Source organism: Melospiza georgiana, chromosome 19 (assembly GCF_028018845.1).
Source record: "Melospiza georgiana isolate bMelGeo1 chromosome 19, bMelGeo1.pri, whole genome shotgun sequence".
Classification (NCBI taxonomy): domain Eukaryota; kingdom Metazoa; phylum Chordata; class Aves; order Passeriformes; family Passerellidae; genus Melospiza; species Melospiza georgiana.
This window is the reverse complement of record NC_080448.1, coordinates 10,075,754-10,094,906: the sequence shown is the minus strand read 5'-3', so window position 1 is coordinate 10,094,906 and position 19,153 is coordinate 10,075,754. Positions and strand designations below refer to the sequence as shown.

Sequence of the window (19,153 nt, the reverse complement as noted above, 5' to 3'; positions counted from 1 at the left end):
GACCATTATTCAAGTTGTCTTTAATTTTAGTTTTGACCTTTGAACATTTTTTTTTTGCTTGTAGCACAAAACGAATTTTTCATCTTTTAAAGGGTATGCCCAGCAGATTTTTATACTTTGCAGTTCATCTCGTCTCTAAGCTTGGCCATTGTAGCTGGAATGCAGATCCTTCAGTTTTAAAGCACAGAATTATCTTAAATCTGCTCAGGCAGCAACCTTCTGGTGGGTTCTTGACTGAAAACCTTCCACCTTTCAGGATTGTCCTGTTGATCTTGTAGCTTCCATCCCATCCCATCCCATCCCATCCCATCCCATCCCATCCCATCCCATCCCATCCCATCCCATCCCATCCCATCCCAATTTGCAGAATTTTGTAGTCAGGCTTCAGGGTTGACACAGATCAGTTTGAACCTTAACTTCTTTACTTTGTCACTAAATTTCACCATCTGAATAAATATCATTTGGCTTTGCTGATGAGTGGACACTGAGGAGTGACTGAAGGGCTGGTGAGTGCTCTGGAAGTGTTTGGTGATTTTTTTAGGGAAGATTTTCTAGATTGTTAAGGCAGTGTGAGCTTGCAGCCCTACTGGTAATGTTTGGGAGATGATACTCAGCCTTGTACTGTGACCAGTAATTCAAAGAAATAACTTTTTCTATGGACCCATTGAGCTATTTTTAGCAATCTGTCTTGAATGGGCATATTAGTGTTTTCTGGTGTGTGACATATCCCCAGGATGCAGACTTGATATTTTTGTTTGGGTGTCTGAACAGGTTAATGATTGCCTGGTAAAACAAAATATTAATGAGAAGATTTGTTTTGCAAAGCTGGCAATACACTGAAGGGTTTTCCTTATGTGACTCTTGACTTGTAATTTTGATTTTTTATGCCATTTGAAGCATTGAGTCTTGAAGAGTCTGTAATTCCTGAAGTCTGCTCAGTGTGATTCAATAGGCTGGTCCATAAATGCAGCCTGATTTTGTTTTTTTCCATGAGGTAGTTTCATTACCTTTTGATGAAGTGAAATCACAGAAATAATTATTCACAATATTGTTGTCATGCCTTGGATAAGGCCTAACTGCTAAAACACTCCCTTCACTCTTCATTCTCTAGCCAGAGTGAACTTTGAATAAATATCCCTGAATTCATTTTGTGATTCATTGTGGATCCCCTGTGCAAGGCAGAGCCTCCCTTGCTGTGCCATGGGTTAGTTACATCAGAGCTCAATTTACTAAAGCTGCTGATTGAAAACCAAAATCCCCCAACTCGGGTTAGACTGTAATCTCATTCTTTGCACTCTTTATATCACACTTAGTTTGCTCAAAAACAAGATGAGGAAAATTCCCAAAAGGATGTGAAATTTAATTAGCAAATGTTGGTTAAGCACTTCAAGATGGCACGAAAATGACTCTGAATGCAGAAATGTCAGCTTGTTTTGGATAGCTGAAGGCAAGCTGAGTTTCCCCATGAGACTGGTCCTTTGTCCATGAAGGTAAGAGCTGGAGACAGGATATGCCAGCAAGTGGAGCAGGTGCCTGCCCTGCCCTGGGACAGCTGCTCTCAGGTCTGTGTGGCCACACAGTGAAGGCTTTGGGGAACTGCCCTGCTAAAAATAGTCCCAGTTTTAACCTGCTGTGTTTTTCCAAGTGAGAACTGCTTCTCTCAGGCAGCGCCTTCAAAGTGCTGCAAGAATCCAGTCTTATTTCTGATTCAGGCTCTGACTATTTCCTGGGGAGTCTTTGATAGATTTTTTAACCTTTCTGTGACTCATTTTCCCACATGGCTGCTGAAGATAGTTTGTGCTTCTGCTTCTGAAGCATTTTGAGTTCTGGAGATCAGGCTGAAATTACGCCGTGATTGTTGCCATTAAAATATTCAGTTCCAAATTATTTCCAACTTACTCTAAATTCCCTGCATATGGTGAATGTAAGTGTGAACAGCAGCTTTTAAGGGAATTCTGAATAGGATCTGTTCAGTAGTTTGAGCTGGCCAAAGACAGAAATATCATCCTACCTTTAGAAATAAACATTGTTAAATCATTTCCTTGCCCGAGAAGCTCAAATTAACACAAGGCCAAGCATCTCTTCACTGTTCCTGAGTCCATTACTCTTGTCATTGCTTTTTCTCCCCTGGGTGTCTTCCCTTAGCTGCTTCTTTTTTGATTCTTTGCTCCTATGTGTGCTGTAATTTTTATTTTTTTGAATATTATCCATTTGATGCTACTGGGTTTCCTGTTTTGCTGTAGAGTCTGGGAGTGTCAGTGAAATGGGACATTATAGCACAGTTTCTGGCTTCTGAACTGCAAAACAAGAAATATTTCTTTCTGCCCCTTCTAATTGTCAATATTTGATGAGACAGACAATTTGCCAGCCTGGTTGGCAGCTGTATGAAAGTATTCATGACCCATCTTTATCTTTGTGAGACATGAGGCAGAATTCCAGAGTCTGTAACAGCTCTTTTAAACGTTTATATATTTAACCTCTAAAATTTGCAGAATAATATGAAAAGGTACAAAAATGCTTTTCTGAAAAATAGAATTTTGCTGTCATTGAGCTGGGTTGGAAGCTGATTTCTGGTGTTGTAATTTATCAGGGGTGCTGAAAATGAAGATGAGCAGCCTCTGTTCTGGCAGGGGAGAGGAAAGCAGTGCAAGGATCAGAGAGGCAGAGAGAGTTAATAAATAGTGAGAACTTTCCAGGAGGATTCTGGTTGGCTTTGGGTAGAGCAAGAGGAGGTTTGTCATGACTAATGAAAGGATACAGCAGGGAGGAAAGCCCGGATGAGGCTGTTTACAGTCTGCACACACAGTCACAGTTTTATGCAAAAGGATGGCTGTATTTGAACATAATCTGGATGTATGGAAATTGGAGAGGTTACAGCAGGAAGCTGGCACTGCCCTCCCTGCCCAGGAACTGGATTGATGAAGAGTAATCTGTGTCTGCTGCAAATGTGTGAGCAGATGCTGAAGGGAGAGAGGCAGATGCTTTTGGCTGACAGGTCAGAGGTTGCCTGCAGAGAAATAGGAGTTGAAGTCAAGCACCTCCATCCCCAGCTGCATCCAGGGAGAAATGAGCAGAATATCAGTGGTAATTCTGCTGGCAAAATTGGGGAAAATTCCCTCCCCTCCCAGCAGAGAGGATAAACAAGCTCATGCTGTAGGAGCCTGGAAGATGAGGGGTCATATCAGGAGAGTGTGCAGGCATGTGGATGTGTCTAGCAGGAAAATGAGGCTTAGAAGGAGGGAATGTTGTACTTCAGTGTCATTTTACGTGGTTGTACTCCAGGGTTGATTTTATCTTGAAAGAAATGAGATCCCATGCAGGATCCCCATCCTTCAGCTCCCTCCCCACCTTGTAATTGCCAATATGTGACCACATGTTTTCCTCTGCTGTTACCCCCTTATCTCTGCTGCTGCTTTGCCAGTTCCCTCAGGGAGGAGGAGGAATGGTCCCCCACCTCTGATAACTTCATGTTTTCTTTTTTCTCCTCTCTGTGGTTCTCACCTCTTGTATTTACCATGATTGTAATCTCTAATGCTCCTTGTTGCCTTCCTCTGCTGGCAGCTTCCATTTATTCCCCTTTTAAAAAATTCCACCATGAACATGATCACACTTGCAGTTTTCAACAGGAAAGTCATCAGATTCAATGTTGTCCTACTTATGTAAAACTTGCAGTTATCAGGGGGTTTAGGTTGACATTTTTGGATGGATGCAGGATGCTCTTTGTTGTACTCCATGCCCTCTCTCTCATCTTTCCATGTCCAGTGCAGAATCTGGAGAGATGCTCAGGCCCTCTCACTGCAGTTGGTTTTGAAAGATTTCAAGATGACCCCAACCTAACTCTGTGTCCACTGAAGTCCCTGTGAATGGAGAAATGGCTTTTACAGCATCGCAGAAAGTGAGCATGGCTTGAACTTTCAGCAGCTGGGTTAATGATCAACTTGGGGGTTGACTGAATATTGTGGGAATAAGGAGCAGATGTGACTGGATAGAGAGAAACTGGGAAGGACCTTGAATCCTGCAGTGGTTGACCTATATTTGTGTGTGACTTTTTTCTGATCCCCTCTGCATCCCCAGATTGTTCAGCTCTCTGCACATGAAACTGCTGAGGGAGCACAGGTTGGGGCATCAGCAACTCATCAAACTGAGATTTGTATCTCCATAACCTTAAAGTGTTTGAGCATCTTTATACCATGGAGCCAGTTCATTATTGATGAATGTGCCCCAGCCTGTGACAGGAGGAGTTATCCCATCAGCAAGCGTTGGATGGAGCTGGCAGCTCTGTGCCAGAGCTTTTCATTCCATGTCTGAAAGGCAAAGCAGAGGTTTTATTTTGGCTCTGGTTTAGGGGTGCTGTGGGGTGCTCAGGGACAGCTCTCTGCCCTCACACGTGCAGCTGAACCTGCTGCCTTTGTGACACTGTGCCTTGATTAAATGGAAATCAAATGACTCAGAGCCATTAGAGCATCACATAGCAGGTAAAGCTGTGCTCCAATGAATGCAGTGTGAATGATGAGGGATAATAAATGTTAATGGTGCAGCATTCTGTTACAGCTTGTCACTTGGCTATGAATTATAGGTACTATAATAGATGTATAGCTACTATAAATAGGTGTGTAGCCACCATAGTGTACTATAAAGCACACTACTAGTGATGTAGTATTGCTTTGAAAGAGTAACTGTTGTCTTCTTCTTTGATTTTTCAAAGAAGATAGCTGAAAATCAGGTTTAAGAGGTAAATGTAAATTTGTCTCATTATTTTGGTAGTCCAACATGTAAAGCTTTGTTTGATGGAGAGTTAAGGAGGAAAAATTTCCTGACCAGAACAGAAATGATAAAATATTACAGATATACTTTAAGATCTGTTTATATAGCTTGCTCTTTGCTGAGCTGGTTTTGCCTATTGACTGATAATGGAAAATGCAGTTTTTAGGTGATGTCTGTGAAATGCTGTGGATTAATGTGCTGTGAAATGCAGCCACTGAGGCAGAGATCAACAGTTTATTTGAAGGTCTGATGTGTCTGCTGGTTCAGGGCAACAGGTTGAGAATTTGCTCCACATCTGATAGAATTCTGGATTTAATACACAGGTTCCTGGAATTGCATCTTTTGAACTATCAGAGAAAAATCTTTTCTGTTTAAAATATATTTATGTCCTACTTTTTTGCTTAGAGCCATAATTTACCTACTCAAGACGCTGATGGGGGAGCAGGATTGAATCAGTTCATTTGGATTTTCAGCAGCTGGAGCTATAGCCAGCCTCAGGCATGCTCAGACTTTGCTAGGGAACTTGTCTGGATTGCTGCAGTATTTAAAATCTTTCCCCAATCAGTGTTTGCTCTCCATCTGCAGCTGGAGAATGCAGCAGAGGCAAAGTAGCCATTGATTGTCAACTAAGCAGGATTGTTTTCAGGCTTTGTAGTAATATTCAGTTTTTGGCATCCTGTAGGAGCCAAACTATGCTGGCATTTGAAGCAGAGCTTTGTGAGTGCCTTTTTTCCTGACTGCTTGAGTTAAGCTGCTGTTGGATGGGTGGTGATGGCATTCAGGGCCTGGCTGAAGCACTGGGATTTAGTGGACTGTAGGTGCCACTGAGTGCAGCCCTAAGACTACCTGGATCTGAAAGTCACCAACACTTCATGGAACCCAAAAACTTTGTAGAAGAAACAAAAGTGAACTTTATGTTGTGCTAAAGAAATTTACTGTAAATGCAGAATCCAGCTATAGACTTATAAGCTCTTTAAAATTTATTTAAAGTGACCTACTTTTCTAATCAAATTCGAAGTCAACTGCTAAAAGGATGTACTCCGACAATATAATCCTCAAATCTTTGTGTAGACAATGCTGACACGTCTCATTTTGAGCCCATTTAGGACCCGTTAACATGTTTCAGACTGGAGTAACCTATTAAATAAATACATCAGGAAAAAGCTTTTACTGGTAATGGTTGTTTTGCTTAGGTGACTATGGCTGTAATGTATTGTGAGTACATCTGGTACTTCAGTGCTTATCAGCGATCTTTTTCCCTTTAGGCGGTTTCCTAGAAACATGATTGCTTGCTGGTCTTGATCTCGCAGCTTTGTGGAGACTCCTTCCCTGATAATGTCAAGTTCAGGCTACCCTCCGAACCAAGGAGCTTTCAGCACGGAGCAGAGCCGGTACCCGCCCCACTCTGTGCAGTACACCTTCCCCAGCAGCCGCCACCAGCAGGTAAGGACACCCGAGCTGGGCTGCAGCCAGCCTGCTCCCCGAGGGCTTGCCCTGCCTGAAAGGGATTCATTCTGCTTTTTAAACCGAGATAACACAACTCCTTCACATCTGAAAACACGTCAGTGTGCCCTGTTGGCAGAGCTGCTCTGTTAAACGCTGGTGGGGTGGCTTCTGCTGTTTTACTCTGCCCTCCTTACCATTTATTAATAGAAACATCCTGGTTTTATCATTGCTTTCTCATGGTTTGAATAAATTCAGTAAGAGTTCTGTCCCTAAGCTTCTGTTGCAGTATTGGGCAATATGGAGAATCTCTGTAAGTTAAGTGTGGTACTTGTCAAAATTCTGTGCAAGGTGGAGAATGTGTAAAAGCTTGTGTTACACTGATTTTTTTCTGAAGTAGCTGTACCAGTGCTGCCTGCTGAATTCTGCTGGCCAGAATGGGAGTGAAGGATTTCTAAGGATATCCAACTTGCTCATTTCTGCCAAGCTTTTATTCTGCCATCCTGTGCTCTGTGCTGTGCAGGACCAGCTGTTGGCTTTACAACAGTTCAGGTTTCCCTCATTTTCATTACATTCTCCTCTTGCTGCAGATACTTTGGATGATACTTTCTTCTCCTTCCATGTTATCAAAAAGAAATTTAAAAACTGAAGCTTTTTGGTTTGCTCTGTGTTTATTTTTAGATAATTTATGAAAACTGCATCTCATGGGTAATGATCTATTGCATGTCTTGTAGAGCTTCTCTTCAGTCAGTGCCAGCTGCATATAATTTTTAAAAGCAAGTAGTTGATCACACAAAAATACAAATAAATAATCTTGTTCTTCACTTTGCTTGTAAATTGTAGCAATTGGAAGATGCATCTTGTGTGACTCTTAGTCCTGATTAATAATGTCTGATATAAAAATGTCTTGAGGTGGTAACAAAAGAAATTGCCTCGAGGTTGCTCTCATTTTGCCACTTTGCAGTTGGATGTGCAAGACTGATTTTAAAGGATATTTTTGAAAGGCCATTCATCTACTTGCTGCTGACTCATCCGTGTTTTGTTAGAAGTTGCTAATAAATGAGGTGGAATTCCCAGTATAAATATTTAGTCTCTTTAAAGTTTATTTAAACCTCAGAACTGCCATTGGCAAACATTTTGTGAGCCGGAATAAGCCTTTCTCAATCTGGAGTCACTCTGTAGTCAATATCTTTGGAAATGACCATGGTCAGTGGATGCCTTTGTTCCTGCTAACAGCAGAGGTGTTCCCCTCAGGAATTTGCCGTTCCCGACTATCGCTCCTCTCACCTGGAGGTCAGCCAGGCCACGCAGCTCCTGCAGCAGCAGCAGCAGCAGCAGCAGCTCCGGCGCCGGCCCTCGCTGCTCTCCGAGTTCCACCCGGGCTCTGACAGGTGAGGAGGCTGATCTGGAAGGGTGGGAGCTCCAATCTCATCCCTGCAGCTGCTCTGGGGTTACCTGAGGACGCAGAGTGGGCAGCAGCAGGGAATCAGATGCTGGAGTTTACTTTCACTTTGCCAATATCTTCCTTCCCAGTGGAACGGGTCAGTGCATGGGGGATGCTGAGGGATGATCAGTGTGCATCATCATTGCTGTACTGCTGTGCTACTTCAGACTTCATTGTCTGAAGGTTTTCAATGTCAAGCATTCATTTGAAGACCACTGAATGTTCCCTGAACATCAAATTCAGAGATTAAAATCCCACTGCAGATCAGAATAATATTAACTGGATTGTAGTAAATTAGCAGGAACATGCTTCTCTTTAGGGAAGAGATTAAAATATGATTTATGCCCTCAATTCTTTAGTGTGTTAGGCTGCTGTTGTACAGTCATAGGTAAGTGTTAGGGCCTGTAACAACCTCTTATTTTCTTGCACTTACTGCTTGTACAAACCTTCTTTTGCCTTGGACTCTTAGTGAGTATATCTGCTAGGAGCAACTTTATATGCAGGATTACTGCTGGAGGTTTATTTTGGCTGTAACTGACCGATCTGCTTCTGAACAAATACCCATGATGAATGTTATGTAAATACTGGTCTGGCTTAAAATCTCATTAGGATATTCCCAGAAATAACTTGATGATAGTGAAATCTGGGGCTCCCATATTGCCTTCATCTCGTGTCAGCAAAATGTCAGTAAGGCTCTGTTTTAGTGCTGAGAATCACAGCAGCTTTTAGAGTTCTCAAAATTGAGTTTATAGCAGTAGTAAATCACACTTTCCCCCCCAGACTGTAAATTTGTAAAAGCTTATTTGGTAGCTCTGGCAAACTGCAGGAAACTGCTGCTGTCATCTCTTCAGTGGCACTTCATAGGAAGATGTTGAAGCATATGAGAGTCTTTTATGGGCATCCTGTGCACTGCTCTGGGAGCACCAAGTGATAACTGTTGGGCATTTTTCTGAGAAGGAGGAGTCTTTAAATGACTCATGGATTGAATCAATGACTGCTTCTGTCACAGAGCAGCATTTTAGTTGAGATCAAGTTCCAAACAGACTCATGGCTCATCTCAAGTGTTCTGTGTATATTTAAAAATTATTTGGCTGCAAAAATTCAATAATGGAGCTGTTGTGGCGATCTTCAGTGAAATATAGTTCTGTGTTTTTCTCATGGATTTTTGGTGGGTTTATACTTTGAATCAGATCTTTGATTTGAACAATATCCTTGTAGCAGAGCTGAGTTTCTTTAAGGTTGTTTAATGATAGGAGTGCCTTCAATTTGAGATTCAACTTCACTTCCTATTTTCCAATGAATTTTAACTGTTGTATTTTTGAAGTCATATTTAAAAACATTTATCTGCTTTACTGTTTAGAAGGAGCTTCATCAAATGACATCTCCTTTAAAATTAAAAAGCATTGAAGATTCTTCTCATATCAAAAATGCATATTTTAACAGTTAATCTCTTCTGTTTAGGCCTCAGGAAAGGAGAACTGGATATGAACAGCAGTTCCATCCAGGTCCATCTCAGACTGATCATGATTCTCTGGAGTCCAAGCGACCACGTCTTGAGCAAGTGTCTGATTCCCATTTCCAGCGTGTCAGTGCAGCCACTGTCTTGCCTTTAGTGCATCCTCTGCAGGAAGGGTTGAGGTCTGCAGATATTAAGAAGGTAAAGCCATTTGCTGTCACAGTGCTGAAGGTCTAACTTTCTGTGTTGCTAATCAGACTTCTTCTGTTAGATAATTTTTTTGTTTGTTTAGGTTTTTTCTTTAATCCCAAAAATTACACATTATCAGAAGCTGTGATCATGAGTCAGTGTTACTCTCTTACACAGTCTGACTCAAACACAGTAAATAGACTGGAATTCTGAGTTGCCACTACTCTCTTAAGTCACTCAAACCTCAGTTGTAAAATGATTGTAGCATAGTGCATGAAATATTTCTGCTTTTCAGCTGGCAAATCCATGCAAGTCCATTTTTTCCTGTAATTAACATGGGACTGAATAGTCAAAGTACTTCCTTCCACCCCCTTTTCCCTTCTAAGCATTTGAAATGAATCTGCTTATTTACATAACACTAATTATACTTGTGACTGTCTCATTTTGGCTAAATCTAGGACAATCTAGTTTGGGGTGGGTATTTTCTATTTTAGATATTGAATATTAGAGCTAAATTCAAGAGAACTTCACATTTATAACCACAACTAACTCCACATGTGCTTTATAAGGCTGGCCATGATTATCTTCAAGAATATTCTCCTCAGTATAGGTGCAGAGTATTGAGGTGTGGCTCTCAAGTAACCCTCCCTTTAAAAATAAAAGTTACTGTTCACATTATGGAGATATATTTTAAAAGGAAGGTGTTTGGGTCTTATTTTGCCTTCAAGGTAAATATTGCAGTATGGTGTTTTAAAAAAAACCCTAACTTTGAAATTACAGTATCATAAAAGATTTAGAGCATTATGAAAACTTTAATTGATCTCTCAACAGAGATAGAGATAATTGGAAATTGTTGTCAATTCCTGGGTGTTTGGTTACTGGGCACTCATTCCCAAGTTATGACTGATTTCCTCTCTATCTCCCCCCATCTCCTGTCCCCATGGAAGGACCCAGCTTTTGGAGGAAAGCATGAGGGACCATCTTCTCCAATTTCTGGTCAGCCTTGTGGGGAGGACCAAAATGCTTCACCTTCCAAGCTGTCAAAGGAAGAATTGATCCAGAGCATGGACCGCGTAGATCGCGAAATCGCCAAAGTGGAGCAGCAGATCCTGAAACTGAAGAAAAAGCAAGTAAGCACAGCAGGCACTGCTCTTGTTTTCTGCCAGTGAGAGGTGTGGAAAAACCTCATTTGGTGATGGTGAATTTTTTGGTTACATGAATCAGATGAAGAAGTTGAAAGGAAGGGTTATATGTGTGATTTTGTTTTAAATAAGTTGGATGCCACACAGTTCTAAACATTTTTGAAAGCAGGAGAAAGCCACGTAGGAAGAGCAGCAGTAGATGGGTTTATATTTGAAACTGCTGTGAAACAAGGGCACTGTGACTGTAATTTCAGCTTCAGAGCTGCCTGCTGGCTTAGGGGAGGATCATCTTTCTTCTTTTGCAGTCTGTGCAAGGGGAGAATCCCTTGCATGCATCTCCAAAACCAGAGCTTGTACAAAAGCCCCTGGATCATCTGCTTTCCTAAGGGCAAGACATCCTCACATCTGGAGCTAAGGCCAGCCTTGGGGGAAAGTGTAGTAGGAGAGGTGCAAACAAACACAGAGAGCAGAGAAATAAAAAGGAAATATCACTTTGTTTTTGCATGGCCCTGGCCATGCTTTGCATCAGAGATCTGCACTTCAGCCACTGGAAGCAAAGGAAGTGTTTGCTGGCAGAAGTTGTTGCTTTCCCAGGAGCTGTTGTGGCCAAGTAAACCCACCCTTCAATCGAGGCATCTGTTAGTCATTGACAAAAACAAAGTCCTTTTCCTTTTCCTTTTCTAACTTTCAAAGATCCAGATAGAAAAAGTGCCAGCTTTACTCTTCTAGTTGGAACTCTGGAGGAAATGAGAATTACTTTGTAGGATTTGTTAACTTGTAGGTCCAGGATAACAAACAGACAATTTATGGTCTGGAAGTGTTTAATTATGTCTGAATTTTAATGAGCTGTAAAGTGACCTCCAGCAGAAAAACAAAAAAGGATGTCGCTGAGTACCTGTTTGTGTGGTAATGATGCTTATCTCTCTGTGCACTTTTCCACAAAATCAGCAAGTGCTGTGCAACTCATCTCTGAAGGGTCATTTGTGCACATTTGTCTGTGATTTGACTTAAAAAAACCAACAGACTTTATGTTGAAATAATTGAGCCCAGGTCTTAGGGCATTCTGCTAAAATTTTAGGGAATTCTTGCCCAGCAATGTAGCACATTCTAGCCAGGACTGTAAAGCAGGATGGATCCCTGGTGTCAGAAGTTCTTTGCTGTATATTTGTGGCAGGCAGAGGTGAAGGATATTTTAAAAATGAAGATGTCACTCAACCATATTTATTTGATGTGAAAGTAAATCACAGCAGTAGATTTAGTAGGGAAGGTAGTAGTTAGCTAGGAAAGGAGTACAGGGTAGTTTTTTGCTTTTGGTTTTTTTCTTTGCTTGTTTGGTATTGTAACAGTCCTGGAACTTTAATGCATGTGGAGTGGTTTATTTTTGCTGTGAAGTACCTTCAGAATGATGTTCTCTGTGGCGTGTTAGAAGGACTTTTGTACCTTTTGAAGCCATAAGACAGCAGTTATGGTGACACTTGAACATCTACAGTACAGAAAGGCAGCTCTGTGGTTTATGTCCACTGTGAGAAGGCGGCTCTGATGTAACTGTTCTCCAAAGTTGATACTTTTGTTTAAAGTTAAATAATGATAAATTACAAAGTGACAGTGGCTTTAACTGTCAAGCTGAAACAAGTCTGATTCAAGGCAGGTGAGTCTTGTGCACAGGTAATTTGAGTTACCAATAGTACAAAAAATAGTCTGATTATTGTCCCTGAGGGCATTAAAACCATTTCATTCATTCCTTGTCAGTGCGAAACAACACAAGAGGCAGTGCTGACTGATCAGCTGCGTATTTTATCTCTGGTGACTAATTACTGGTGGGGGGAGCATGGATGGCTGATTTTCTTTCTTTGGTCTCTTAGCAACAACTTGAGGAGGAAGCTGCGAAGCCTCCGGAGCCGGAGCGGCCGCTGTCCCCGCCGCCCGTGGAGCAGAAGCACCGCAGCATCGTCCAGATCATTTACGATGAGAACCGGGTGAGTCCCTGCCCCTCACCCAGGCCTCCCTCTGCCTCTGAGCTCACATTCATTAGGTGTTCATGCACTTCCATGGAGCAAATCTATCTGTTTTACTGATTTACCCACCCCTCTTTTGCTGTTTGTTAGCTTCTTTAAATGAAAGACATTTTAATGACATTTTTATTCTCGAGCACGGGAGTCTTCCTTCGATCTTCCTTGGGTCTCATCCTTGTGCTGAGATGCATGAATTATCTATCCTCTTATATATCCTCACATATATATCCTCTTAAGTGTGTGATATGAAAAATGCCTCAGAAATTCATCTTGAATTCCTCACATGAGCTGACAAACTTGGCTGAAGACTCTACTTTTAAATGAGCTGAAGAGAAAAAACTGCATATGTTGTAGGATTTTGTGCCTTCTTTATAACTCTGACTTCTGGCACTTCATATCTGTTCATTTATCCAAATCTTAAGTAGTAATATGTGGGTGAATTATGAGCTTGTGTTGTTTAAGTGGTGAGAAAAGTTCAGGAGCTCAGTAATATTGCCAACAGTAACAGCAAAAATGCTTCCTGCCTTTTTTTTCCCATGGAAGTTTGAGATTAGGGACTCAGATATCTGGGGGTTTTGAAAGTATTGTGATCTTCTGTGAGAGTGCTATATGTTTGTTTAATTTCCCAATTTTGTTCTGTAGTTTAGAGGAACAGCTAACTTCTATTACAATAGATTGGGGTTTTTTTTAGGAATTAAAATCCCCCTGTAAAACAATGCTAGATTTTGTACAGTACAACTGTGTCCCAAGCATTCAAGCATGAAAGGAGGGGTCAGAATTATTTTGTGGTTTTCACTTGGTTTGAATGAAGGACCTTTGACACACTTTGTGTGTTTATGTACTCATGGATTCACACTCCCTGATTTGGCAATTGGAGAATTTTAGTCTCTTCATTCCATTTTTCAAAACTAAGTGTACTTTATTTTACTGGACACCTTTATTCCTTTTTATAATTATTTGCTGTACTATGAAATGCACAGTTTGTTTGAACTGCAGAGGTCAGTTTCTGCTTTTATGCTCTATCAGCTTCCAGACTGGGAGATCAGAGTCACTACCAAACAATTCAGGTGCAGGTTTCTTTATTTGCTGAGGCAACATTGCAGAAGTAGGTTAAGAAGGATCTTGTGTGTTCAGGCAGGGGTTTAGCAGAGAACATAGAGTTCAGATCCACATTTGACATGAACTTCAGAGGATTTACTCAGACTATACCAAAAAAATCTTATTTGCAGAAAAAAGCAGAAGAAGCTCACAAGATTTTTGAAGGTCTTGGTCCAAAAGTTGAATTGGTAAGTTGTGGAATTCTGTTTTTTTCCTTTTGTACTATTTTCTGTGTTGCCAGTTGCTTTAATTTGGTTGTGCTGAGCAGCTGTGGTTCTGTGTGTGTAGAAGAAATGTGTGTCTGAATGCACTGTGAGTTGGGGCTTGAGTGAGTTCATTTGCCATGTAAGTGTGATTTTTAAAGTACATTTTAATCTATTTGAGAGAACAGTTTGAAGTATGAAGAAATGAAGTACTATTATATACAGAAGTAGTTATAATCCAATTTTAAGTAATGAAATTTGTGCTTTGTGCTGAATATCTTGTAGTCCCTTCAGCTCTGCTGCATCTCAGATTGAGTGCACTGTTCTCAGAATACTAAAATATTGTTAAATGTGGTGCATACACATTTACAGTTCCATGCATTGCCAAGTGCTAAGTGTTCCTTTCTCATCCCAAATTGCAGCCACTTTACAACCAACCCTCAGACACCAAGGTCTACCATGAAAACATCAAAACGTGAGTGCTTTAATTCCCTCTTATTGTCCCATCAGGGGATCTGGACTTGAACATTCCCTGACATTTTTCATTGCTATAGGATGTGTGAGTTTAAACCATAATTAAAAGCTTCCAGTCCATGTGACTTTCTGATTTCTTTGTTGTAAAACAGTTCTGCAAGGTGTGCATTATATGTGCTGAAGGCAGAGGGAAGCTCTGACTTTCCATCTTCATTTAAAGATAAAAATAAATAATAAACATTAAGTTGGCTGTCCTTTAAAAACTTCTCTTAAAAAAAGCAATTCTTGCTCCACTTTATCAAATAGATTTGTATAGCACTTCCAAAGTACTTATTTCTTGAGTAATATATTGGAAAATTTAGCTTTAGGGCTGAATTGCAAAGGCTTTTTCCCCCATAAAAGCAAAATAGCTTAAACCAATTTTTTTTCATTTTAACATATTATCTCTCCTGTGGTTAAGGAGAGCACCTGCCTTGAAGTTGGAACCTTTTGTGTCTCAATTGCTATTCCAGCCATCTTCAAGAATCTCCTCTCTGAAATAATACAGTATTAGGTGATTTTGTTATTTCAACTTCATTGAGAATTTTTCCTATTTTTTACCCTGAAACTGTTATTCATAATAAAGATGTGACATCTGGAATTGAGATAGGTTTTGTTGAGTAGTTTTGAAATGCTTGATTCTTATGTAGTTCACTTTTTTCCCCTAATTTTGTTCTCCAGAAACCAGGTGATGAGGAAAAAGCTGATCCTATTCTTTAAAAGAAGGAACCATGCAAGAAAACAACGGGTGAGAGCACCATGGTTTTCTAAAAGGAGCATGTGCCTGGTTTTCTGTCTGGAACCTTGTTTTACATTTGCAAATATATTAATTAGAAAAATAAGACCTTGAGCTAAAACAAGTGTGGGATATTTCTGGAAGGCAGTAATGACAATTACCAAATACCACTAGGATGTGTAAAGCAGAGAAATGGTGTATCATATTAAAAATCTCCAATTTTGTATCCACTTCTTCACCTTCTCTGTGCTGGAAATTTGGTGTAAGTCACCTTCAACATGGAAGGGACTGGAGCAGGAAAAATCTGTGCAGTCAGAGAGCCTGCCCATGGGACAGGTACTGATCATTTGGTGTATTTTGCCTAGTTCAAGGTTTGCTTTTGGAATTTAACAGGAACAGAAAATCTGCCAACGTTATGATCAGCTGATGGAGGCATGGGAGAAGAAAGTGGACAGGATAGAAAATAATCCACGCAGGAAAGCCAAGGAGAGCAAAACACGGGAGTACTATGAGAAACAATTCCCAGAAATCAGGAAGCAGAGAGAACAGCAAGAAAGATTCCAAAGGTATTCCTGGAGATTTGAAATATTCCTGCAAAATATCTCTTCAGCCTTAAGTTTTACAATTATTTATAATAAAATTAGTTAATTTTAATGGTTAAGTTTTATATTCATGACTTTATTGCTTTGTGTCATGGAGTATAAAGTGAAATGTTCTTCCCTTTGTTCACTGTGTTTCCATGGCATTGAGCTGAAGTTTCCCTTCCCATCCTAAGGATCTCCATGACTTTATCTGTCCACTGTCACAAATGTCCCCTTTGCTATCCCTCCCCTGCAGTGCCAGCCTCATCCCTTGGTGTCTCTCAGGCTGTGGTGATGGCCACAGGGCTCCTTTCCCATGTCCCTTTTCACATCTGCTGTCAAACCCCATATTTTCCAATAGGAACACAGGAAAAGGGCCAGTTAGCAGAGGCTGCTTAGGTTGTGGTGTCAGTGAGATGAGGAGAGTTAAGCTGCTCAAAAAGAGTTTTGTGGAGTTCTGAAGGCAGCTGAAGCATCAGCTTCCCATGAGCCTGCTCATTTTGGGCACACACCCCAATTTACACTGATATTTTTCTATCACTGTCTGTGTTACTCCTCTGTTTCATAATCCCTGTATTCATTAGCCTCCACACTTAAAAACCATTTATCTTCTTAATTAACAGTTTGACTGATCTTTTATTGTACTTGCCAGGTAATTTTATTCCAGACAGTTTTGCATTTTAAAATATTCAAGGTGCGACAATTAAGGACCTATTATTTAATTTTAATCTATCAGACATTTGTAAGATGGAAACTACAAGGAATCTTAAAAGGAATGAAATGCACTTCACTTGAGAGTTCACCTTGCAGTGCTGTAGGTAGAGAGATAGGATTTAAATTAGAATTAGGTCAAGTTTGATTCAGTTGTGTTGAAATCTGTTTATCTGATGTTTGAAATCATTTCAATACACCTTTGAGAGTTCAGGCCCCATAAAGATTTAATCTCATCTCTTGTAACCATCTGTCTACATCACCTTTTTGTCATAAAACATGGGGAAAGCAGAGAGTTGGCTATACACTGTGAAGGCTGCAAGATTTTTTGGAATCAAGAAAAGAAAGTAAACTGTTAGGATGGGAACAGCACTCATACATAAGAAGTTTCACTTCAAGAATATTTTATGTCTTGGTCATTGTAAACTATTTGGGGAGGGATCATCTCTTTACATTATATTTACATTCTGTAAAATAATGGCCTTTCTGTCTATAGCTGTGCTCTAAGCCATGTAAAAATGAAGGGTTTTTTCCTCAGATTTTGTGCAAATGGATGAATTCAGTAAAATCTTGGAGGTATTTTGTCTCTCCATTTAGTAGTGATTTTTACCTCTGAAATGCTTTTTGACCCAGGTGCTGTAGTATATTATTGTGATGTTCCTAAGGGTAAAGATCACAAGGTGAAAAATTCTTCAAATTACAGCTCTCCCCATCGATTCACAGGTGGAAAATTTTGTTTTGTTGTAACAAATCTCAGTGCTGTATTAGTACCTTGACCAAATTGATAAAAAGCAAATTTAGTGTGGTTTTCTTAAAAAAACAAAAAAGGCTCTTTCAGGGTGTATCAGTTGTACTAATTAAGGGGATAATTTCTGTGCCATGATGAACAGAATGCTCAGCAGAAGCAAATTCATTTATCTGCAGCACCTACTTTGCAGTGGAATTGGTGGTGACACTTTTTTTGTGCCCTTTCTACTGAGCTTTGCAAACTCTCTGTAAAGCCAAGCAGGACATGACAGAGTTTGTGCTCTGACTCTCCTTAAGAAAGACCAGCCCTAGCTGATTTGGGAGACTGCTAACAGCATTATAAAGCATTTTGGAGGTTGTTGTGGTGTACAAAAGCTGCAGATAGAGGTGGTTTCCACTTTATCCTTTTTCCTTCTGTTTCAGAGTTGGCCAAAGAGGGGCTGGCCTTTCAGCAACCATTGCCAGAAGTGAGCACGAGATTTCAGAAATCATCGATGGGCTCTCTGAGCAGGAGGTGAGCCTGATGCCTGTGCTTTGCTGCAGAAGCACAGCCAATAAATCTCCTCTCACTGGCAGTGCAAGGTGTCTTGTAGAGGGTTTGTTTCATTGAGAAGAGAAAGCTCTTCTCTCTTTAAGAGAATCTGTGTGAAGTGTGGCTTGAAGCAGATCTTACAAACACTTTTCTTTTGAGGGTTTTGCTTTCTAATTGTATCTGCCCTAGATTTTTCTCATGTGGCTGTTCATTGCAGGCTTGCTGCAACCTAGTTTTTTACAGCTGTAACAAACATGTGAAAACTCTTCCTTTTCTCAAACCCTCCATCATTTTGGTGTTTCACCAGTTGTGACACTATTTCCTTTAGCTGCCCATAAGCGTTTATTGCAATAGCGACAACTTCTGCAAGAGTGGTGTACAAAAAGAACTTCCAAGCTGCCTGTGAACGTGGAGCTTTAAGAGCTGTGTAATTCAAGAACTGTAAACATCAGTAGCAGCATTTTGGGTGTTCTTTACTTTGTCTTTTGTTCTGCAGAATAATGAGAAGCAAATGCGGCAGCTCTCTGTCATCCCTCCCATGATGTTCGATGCAGAGCAGAGAAGGGTGAAGTTCATCAACATGAATGGGCTCATGGAGGATCCCATGAAGGTTTATAAGGACAGGCAGTTCATGAATGTCTGGACAGACCATGAGAAGGAGATTTTTAAGGAAAAGTAATGGCCTTTCTTATCTTTTTTTTTTTTTGTGTTGAAATGACAGAATAACAGTTAAATGCCCAACCCCGTAAAGCTAAATCAGGAATGCTGAAGCTTTTGTGCAATAATATTTGAAAATGTTCTTAATTGGCTATCATGAATATTGCAAAAGTTTTAGACTATTTTTCATCTGGGTGCGCTCACATGCATTTAGTCCTTAAATACAAAATTTTCTCAAAAGTACTTTAGTTCTGTGCTAAGATTAAAATGAGAACTGTAGGTAAGGAATTTCATTTTATCATTTTAAGTGCTGAGTTCTAAATTTGCACAATCTGAAAACTGGGCTTTTTAGGCAAATTTCATTTGTGTAAATGAAGGGCTTGCTGATGGAACAGATTGTTTGCAAGATGGTTTTTGCTTGTTGGATCATGGATTATGTTGTTAAACTGAAATAATTTCTGATTTGTTAAAGGTTTGTCCAACATCCCAAGAACTTTGGTCTAATTGCTTCCTACTTGGAACGAAAGGTAAGACATTTTTTGATATAAACATAGGATGAGATCCCTAACTTTCCAATATAATAATAAATTATTATTATAATAGATATATATAATATATAGAAACTTTTCTACTTTAGTCTGAGGGCTAAATAGTTTTAAGTGTTTGGAGAAATTAAAAACAAAAATCTTTTCATTAGGAGTAAACCCTACTTTCTCCTGCTTTTTTCACTTTAGAATGTTCCTGACTGTGTATTATATTATTATTTGACCAAGAAAAATGAAAATTATAAAGCCCTTGTGCGAAGGAATTATGGCAAACGCAGAGGAAGAAACCAGGTACATTGAATTTATTCATCACTTGGGTATTGTTATTTTATTGCTTCATATTTACAACTGTTTCATTATCTGAGATAGCAACATATTTT

General features: G+C 40.0%; 1 protein-coding gene across 4 annotated transcripts in view; it reads left to right on the top strand.

The window, feature by feature from the left end:
* NCOR1 (nuclear receptor corepressor 1) overlaps positions 1-19,153 on the top strand; it is a 53,979-nt gene that overhangs the window by 7,030 nt on the left and 27,796 nt on the right. For 3 of the 4 annotated variants that reach the window (XM_058037315.1, XM_058037312.1, XM_058037314.1), the window contains exons 2-14: positions 6,030-6,207; positions 7,462-7,598; positions 9,113-9,308; positions 10,244-10,426; positions 12,301-12,414; positions 13,680-13,736; positions 14,174-14,226; positions 14,946-15,012; positions 15,394-15,566; positions 17,463-17,553; positions 18,068-18,246; positions 18,701-18,755; positions 18,963-19,064. In XM_058037315.1, coding sequence (XP_057893298.1) covers positions 6,100-6,207; positions 7,462-7,598; positions 9,113-9,308; positions 10,244-10,426; positions 12,301-12,414; positions 13,680-13,736; positions 14,174-14,226; positions 14,946-15,012; positions 15,394-15,566; positions 17,463-17,553; positions 18,068-18,246; positions 18,701-18,755; positions 18,963-19,064 — 1,515 coding nt within the window. In that variant the 5' untranslated portion in view covers positions 6,030-6,099. Of the gene's footprint in view, positions 1-3,762; positions 3,896-6,029; positions 6,208-7,461; positions 7,599-9,112; positions 9,309-10,243; positions 10,427-12,300; positions 12,415-13,679; positions 13,737-14,173; positions 14,227-14,945; positions 15,013-15,393; positions 15,567-17,462; positions 17,554-18,067; positions 18,247-18,700; positions 18,756-18,962; positions 19,065-19,153 lie in introns of those variants that run through there. The other variant, XM_058037313.1, reaches the window with a different exon arrangement.